An 8,400-nucleotide genomic window follows, 5' to 3' on the forward strand; every position below is an offset into this window, starting at 1 on the left:
TTACAGAGCGGACACGACATACTGTCTAATATTTGATTGTTTGATATTTGATAGAGCGGACACGATAATGGAGACGGACGGATGGACGCGACAATGCGAATCTATTATAGCCCTCCATATTTTGTGGTAGGGGTATAACAACAACAACAACAACAACAAAAGAATAAAAGACTCCATATTTGTAAATTTATAAAAAACAAACAGCAGAATCCCCAAAGATATCCCAACACAGCAAAATTGAAAATGTTGCAGGCTCGCTTCAATTAATTTGTCATAAACATTTCTACACAAGCAATAACTTGGAAAATGAAATGTGTATGAAAGACAGAGCATTCTGCATGTTTCGCTCAAACCTCTTTCACCTAAGGGTTGTATTATCAAGACGTCTAAGTAATAATTAGTATAATAGCAAGTATCACCGCAACATTGCAAATGCATTGATAGTAGAAGGTTGACTAACAGCTTCCATTGTGATCTCAAACGGCGAAGGATCGCTTGGGCTGTTTGTGTTCCTTCAACTGTGTTTGTACGGCATTCTCTGATATGTACATTGTAGATGTACACTGCAAATACGATGAGTCACGGCGCTCATACATTGTGTTATTTTAATTAACTGTACTCCAGAATCGACCGCATGGAATGGTCACAGCAATCTTACCCTGCCTATGCGATTTGCCGCTTTTGCAAAACACAAATAAACAAACTCGTATGTTAAATTATTAAAATATGGGAAAATACGCCTTTTCCCAACAGTATTTCATATAGGCGGGTAGTTTCCTAACCACCGTTCCTTGAGAGTTACACCAGTACTAGACAACCTTCCTCCGCGCTAAACTACCAAAGCATCTCCCGGGGATCGAACCCACGCCAGAGAGGTTACTGGATTAAAAGTCATCGACGCTAACCCTTCGACCATCGAGGCGGTTTTTTCTTAATGTATATATTTAAGTACAAGTAAAAGTACTTCATGAAGTTTTATCAAATTCTGTGTTTACAATGTATTGAATGTTAATATTAACCTCACTGACACTTAACGTATTGTCAGTACCGATAATGGTTGTTTAAGAAATAGATAATCCAGATATTCTAGAAGACTATTTCAGTTTAACTGGTTATGTTCTTCAGAATGTAAATCAATATAAGTTTATTATAAACATTCCAACTGCCTTTATGATCCTTCGGGATCATTGATGCCAGCACTATTAAGTGTTGAGAATTGAGTACCGCTCAAGCCGGTGCTAGGGGGCGTGAGGGATGTTGCACGTATTCATTATCCCTCATGTACAGACTCAATCAAAACGAGTCTGCAACTCTCTTGTAATTTTGTTGTGATTAATATCCCTGAGGGATAACTTTGTCTCCAGATTTTTATGATCTTGATATATGACTTATCATTCACAATTGTAAACACATTATGAAAGGGGTATTGTATACAGATAACATATGAGAAAATGTACTGTAATGATATAATCTTAAAACATAATAATTGTCTATAAATAGCTTAAATGCATTTTAATGATTTAATATTTGTTTATAGCACAATCTTTACTTCAGTCGCTGCAATGATAATTATATAGCTGTTTTATTAAACAACACACAGTGTAAAAGCATTTATTGATTATTATTATGTACAAGTATAGCTCTAATTAATTCTGAGTTGCCAGTTGCAGTTTTACTTATGTCATCGTAGTTTCTCTAGACTGCACTCGGTTAAATTTAAATACTGTGTTTTAAGCTTGGTGCAGTTACAATTTAATACTGAATATGAAGCTATCTCGGTAAATATTTTTATCTCAATAAATAAATGAGTAAGAGAGTTATATAGGAAGATTTGTTACATCCTGAATTGTAATAAAACTGGAATTGTAATAAAATTAGCCACATTCTCAAGTATATTTTCTTTGTACATGTATTTCGAAAGTTATCTGCAACACTGTTGCAATGCTTCCTCCCTTTCCTATATATGTGATTTATACATAATTTTAAGCAATTATTTTATGCCAATGTTTATCCAATTTTAATTTTTGACTCGTTAAGTACACTCGGTAATATAATGTTTCTTGTCTGCTACACAACAGCGGCCTTTGTGGCAGCTGCAAAAGGTTGCCCAAGAACTGTTAAATTTTGAAAATTGATTACCGCTCAAGCCGACACTAGGGGCAGCGAGGGATGTTTTTTTCACAATCCCTTATGTAATTTTGTTGTGATTAATTCTTCCGAGAGATCATATTTTTTCCAGCTCTTGATTAATCATTCTTTTAATCGATTTAGTTATGAAAGGGTTGCAATGAGTAACGCTTTATCCACAAATAACATATACAATTTCAGAAAGGTAAGTATACATATATTAATTGCTAGAAGATATTAAGAATTTCAGTTATAGTAAACATAAACCTTATTTTTCATGTCTTGAAATTAAGTATTCGTTATCAAAATGTGTATTCGTTTTTTCCCTAATACCAGGAAAATGGTAGGTCATAATTAAAGCTTACAAATCGTAACTTTAGTGCAATAACTTAATAATTGCTCCTAATTTTAATAACACATATTTAGTTATTGCATTCAGGTGACGATTAATATTTAGCTTTAAACACGACACATCGACGAATTTTCACAAGTACACATGGACAATTGAATATATACCCTAAATATCCTATATGATTCACAAGGAAACATATATGTTCCTTTTACGGGAGCCTGAAGTTAAAAACCGATGTAATTGACAGGTACAAAAATGACACAGAAATTAAAAAAATATATATAGCTGTCTGGCGGCTGTCAGAAGAAATGAGGGTATTGTGATGAAGCATTTACAGTTGAATAAAAGAACAAACATTTTACGAACTATTGTTGTAATTGGTATCTTGAGAGATATAACAGGGTAAATTGATACAATAATCTTACACTAGTACAAATATTGTAATTGTTAATTTATTTCTAAAATTACGAACAGTTGCTTTTCTTATTCTACAGTTAAAACAATGAAAAATTTGTACAAGTACTTACAACCTGCACCGTTTTCAAAGTTGCAGGATCGAACATGTTTATGTCTTGCAACAGTTCTGTTCTTTCCCGGAAACAGCAAGTGCTTGACATTGGAGCTGAACATACAGGGTCAGTCCCAGGTTTTTCGAATGCATCTTTAGTTATTGCATTATTTGTATTCATTAAGTTTCGATTCCCGTTTAATGCGACACCTCCCGTTATTGCAGGAGGAAATGCTCGAGTCCCGTTCGATGAATCAACTTGTGCATCATTTAAATCTTTTGGACTACCTGAAGTTGGTGAAGGTATCTTACAGATAATACATACAAGAAACCTAAATCAATTACGGTGAGTAAATTTCTAAATATTCTTGATAAGATTTATAAACAGAAAGAAACTATTCAATGACATGGAAATTAAGTTATTTTCCTCGAAAGGTTTTCGCGATCAAAACGAACAAACAACGAGGGATGTCAAAATTGAGAATATAGTTTTAATTGATTGCAATGAGATACAAATAAGTTTGCTTATCATGAAATACATTTTTTTCAGATTGTAACTAAAGATTTTCATGTGTGATTTGATTTTAACGAACATATTATTGAGCTGACAAGCCGTAAAAATTGTAAATTGCCTCTAAATTGTATGGTGTAAATTTTCAACATAGTAACATTTTATTATTGAAACTGATAAAAAAAAATAATGTAAGAATTGATAAAGTTTTGGATTTAATCTAACAATTATTCATTAAACGGATAAATAATAAAGAGATATACGTGATTATGGCATTCAACGTTCATTATAATTGTAGTATTAAGATATCTGAAAAATAAACAATAAAACTCAAATAATTAGGGTCATTTTTGTCATTACTTAATGGTAAACATTATTGAAACTAAGCATTAAAGACAAAGCAATATTATTTGTTTAGTAATCATCTTTTATTTACTGAACAGAACAGTTTCACCTACGCTCCCTTCGCAGCTTACTGAATACACCCGCGCTACTTCAGACAGAAAGTGAGAGATAATGAAACATTCGACCGATGCACAGGAGAGGTTTCAACATAGACCTAGCGGTATGTCAAATATATAAAAAGAGCGTGTATTATAAGTTATCTGTCATAATTTTTTTATCAAATTTATAACTGCCACGCTGGTTTTTCAGATCTATAATAATATACCAAAGTTATGTCAAGCTATAAACAAAGCTAACACTTACCGTTCGAACTCCGTTTTCAGTGTCTTTTAACTTCATTTCTTTCATTATGTCTGTAAATTTCACTTTTTTTACCGATGTATCCTCTGTTGACCTTTTCATTGACTTTATATGATTAAATAAACATTTAAAACAATATTTTAATGACAATGATTAATGTAAGCCAGTATGAATACTTTAATCTTGATCATTTTCACATCCATAGGAACAAATTACAGATAAATATTTTTAGAAATGATCTAAACCAAAAGTTCTTATTATTTGCAAGCTTATTGTTCCTTAGAATTAAACTGGTTACACGTGGGTCTTTAAAGGGATACTCAGGCAAATTAATGACAAAAAAATTAAAATCATCTTATGAACTCAAAACACTAAAATGACATTTTTTTTAAAAATCCCAGCATGAATTTCTGTATTAAATTCTATACATTTTGGGTTTGAAATATATCTATATCTGTGAAACGAAATTTAGAAGCCGACAGAATCATCGAGTAGTTTTAAAACAAGTTTTGTGACTTGAACAAACACTTGAAGTTACAATAACAGATAGTGTGGGTTTTGTTTGATTGAAACAAGTCTAAGTCATTCATTTGACATACTCTGTAACGTTTCAAAATTTCACTGTGACAATTATTGTGAAATCTTAACGCTGAAACCTGGCCCACGTGGGTCAGGTTAGAAAACCATCATTTAATACTTTATAATGAGAAAAGATTTGTTCCTGTAACAATGTTTTGTGCATTTATTTTGAGGACAACATGAATCATGAATGAAATATTCAAAATAAAGAAATGAAAATTTTGCCTGTGTCTCCCTTTAAACTTCCGTATTAGTGACATTGATAAACGTTAACTAGAGTGAATATCTTAACTCGTTATTTTCATATTTTTCTCAAGCAAATTCCAATTAGATCAACAAATATACAGATCACTATCTTTAGAAATGATTATAACCAAGAGTATTTGTAGCCTTTCAAACTGTTTGTAATTTAAAGTTGTGAACATAGCGTTCTTTGAACAAGTGAGAAATCCATACATTTACTTGTAATCGATTGTATAGTCATAAAGGCTTGTATTATTTAAATAGCACAAATTATTGTAATGTATTGAAATGTATAATGTTACCTCTTCTTTGTCAATATAGCAATGCTTTATACAAAATCTATAGATTATGTACTCGTATATTTATTATTCATCTATGTTTATTTTATTAGATTTCCCACATACTTTTTTCTACGTTACTGGTAAAGTGAAAATGTATTTGGCGCTTTTTATTTCACAGGAAAATAAAATTTAGGACAGATAATTGTTTTTTTCAAAACATCTGTCAGAAGAAACTTTTGAATCTAGCCACCGCTCATTGTTAATCTATCGTCGGGGAATAATGTAGATTCTCATAGGCTGGCACAAGAGTGTCAAATTGAATGTCCGTCCCATGATAAATATCATATGACAACAGTTTCATAGAACTGGCAAACCATTTAGTTTGCACAAAAGTTGTTCTAGTTCGATTGTCTAGGAAGCTATACAAGCTTATAGATACTAAGCTCACAGGTCTGAGTCTTTAACCTCTTGCCAAAGTCGTCATTCGAAAGCACACTGTACCTTAAGAATGGTATTCTTCTCTATTTTCCAAAAGCTTTTTATTGTAAGTCCTATACAGTTGAACCACCTTATTTTGTGTTCTGGCAATAAGTACGGCTTTTTGGGTCGAAGTCAAAATCATACAATTTCTAAATGAATTATTGCAACATTTTAAAACATTAGTTTGCCCTTTATACAGAATGAAAATTATATTCATGTCCTATTATTGATAAATTTAGCTTCAACCATTTCAAAGAAAATTCGTTTTACAGTTATAAAACGTAAAAAAGAAGACACCTTGCAAAATATGTTTAGATATAAAATATTTAATCTAAAAGTGACAGTTGTAGAAAGAACACACACGCACACACAAAAACGCAAACACAAAAATTTTGCAAAGAGGACGGAGAGATTGACCCCTTTTTAAAAGTTCTATAAAGTAATGTACAAAAATATCAAATGTTTACAAATAGGTCTGTTAACAACTACAAATGGTTTTATTTTTTATCTAATTCCATATAGGTTTAGTTGTCTCTAGAAATATTTCGTACCATACGAGTATATTGTCATCTATTTTTCTTTGTATTCATTTGTATTCATTGTTCTCGAAAGATAACTTCTTTTTTCAGTGTCTGGTGTTAGACTGTTTGTTTTATATCAATTTAGCTGCTTAACTTATACCACAAGGCAAGGGTGAAGAATACAGTGTTTCCTCAAATGACTGGTACAACTAGCATTATATAATTATGAAAGCCATATGTGCAGGCATGTACAAAAGATGTCTAGATTTGATTGAAAATATTTTTTTTTCATTTTAACTAAAATACATAGTTTGTTAAAACACTGTAATCGCAGGTTTTTTGGTAACTAATACTAGAATTGTCGCATTTATATAGCGAATACAAGAAACATGACAATTTTAAGAAAAATTACAAATCTTAAAAAAATAATTTCAAAATTAAAATAAAACTCTCCATAATGATTGCTCTCAACTAACATTCGAAATAAAATTTTAAAGATAGTTAAGTAATAGAGTGTTAAAGATATACTATGCTCAAATTTAATAAAGGAAAATATTAGTACACGTTTAATTGCTCCTCTTTGTAAATATAAAATAAACACGATTTGGCTTCACACAAAGTAGATATCTTATAATGTTTAAAATTCTACACACTATAAGGGGTCACGATAAGAAAATATATTGTCATTTTTAAGAAAGAATCGATTTTACATCTACCGTAACAGGAAATGCAGCTTCCCATACATAAATTATTCATTCTTGTCATCAAATATGATATTTTAAGTAAATTTTTTATAGATTTCAATAAATTTCTATGATAAAAATATTTTACACAAGCAGAGTATATCATTAAGATAAGAGCATTTAGGAAAATTCTTTTTTTTTACAAAATCATATAACATTGCGTTGTAATATCTGCCATATAACTTTACCAATGCATCATAATTTTAACGCCAAGCCAACACGTGAAAACTATCAGCACACCAAAGTATTCCATTCGTGAAGATCCATTCACGGGAATACACTCACAGTTATTGCATGACGTAGAAGCACGTTTGGATCTTTTTCCAAAGTCACTTGTAAGTCCTGACGCAAACGGAATATTCCTTGTAGAGCATGTCCACGAATTTACTTGAAATCCGCTGTCTTTCCACTTATTGAAACATACTTTGATCAAGTTTTGTTCGTATGGATGAACAGTCCTGTCCTCGTTGTTGAGATAGTATCGTCCATCGGCGTACGTCATTGCCACACTGTTGAACGTTATAGAGTTATAGACAAGACCTCGTCCGTTTGACCCTTGATAACAATATCCAGATGCTACAATCATTTGCTCTTCTTCTGGACATTTGCCATAAAAATGATAGTAAGCTCCAGCATGCATAGTTTTTCTTGTACAGTGATGTATATTCTCCACGGCAATATCGGAATCGATAAAGTGAAATATTCCTGTGTTTGGAGCCACTACTCGCCCGTTCCTCATGTACAGGGTGAATGCCATGTAGTTTACACCACTCTTTACAGCAACATTCGCGGGATGAGACTGTAAATACACCACTTCATAAGATGAACCTTGACTTGGAACTAAATATCCATTATTATTCCATCGTAGGTACCTTTTTTCTATGTCCAAAGGCTTTTCATGTAACTTTTCAAGACCATGATTCGTGTCGCCTTGAACCTGGAATCTCTTAGAACAAATCGTAATAATTAAAATATATAAATATACAATACTGAACTCCATTTTACAGTTAAACCGTTTAATCTATATTTGAATAATAGCTTTAAAAAAGGAACATGCACAAAGCGTATCTCTACCTTAACAACGATTAACATGTATGCGCTTGTATAATCGAAACCAAAACATGAGTATGTGAAGTAAACAAATAGTAAAGAGGACATGTATGGAAAATGATTCATACCCTTTACCTTGTTAAACGACTTTCTAATCACAGTTGTTAAGTAAACGCTAAATGAATAGGGTATTGTATACAATTCAATTCAACTGTCTTTATTCACCCAGGGATCAATATACGTAATACAGATAAAATATGACATAATGTATTGTTATGTTGAATACTTTATGATTGTCTA

At 31.7% G+C, this 8,400-nt stretch overlaps 1 protein-coding gene across 1 annotated transcript; it reads right to left on the bottom strand.

Moving 5' to 3' along the window:
• Positions 1-6,004: 6,004 nt before the first annotated feature.
• Positions 6,005-8,176, bottom strand: LOC132736203 (uncharacterized). The gene is made up of 2 exons (XM_060723300.1): positions 8,125-8,176; positions 6,005-7,996 (listed from the first exon to the last, which is right to left on the bottom strand). The coding sequence occupies exons 1-2, from the start codon at positions 8,140-8,142 to the stop codon at positions 7,235-7,237; spliced, it is 780 nt and encodes a 259-aa protein (XP_060579283.1). The 5' UTR covers positions 8,143-8,176; the 3' UTR covers positions 6,005-7,234.
• Between the last annotated feature and the right edge of the window lie 224 nt (positions 8,177-8,400).

Source organism: Ruditapes philippinarum, unplaced genomic scaffold, assembly GCF_026571515.1.
Source record: "Ruditapes philippinarum isolate M1 unplaced genomic scaffold, ASM2657151v2 ctg7559_1_1_1_1, whole genome shotgun sequence".
Taxonomy (NCBI): Eukaryota; Metazoa; Mollusca; class Bivalvia; order Venerida; family Veneridae; genus Ruditapes; species Ruditapes philippinarum.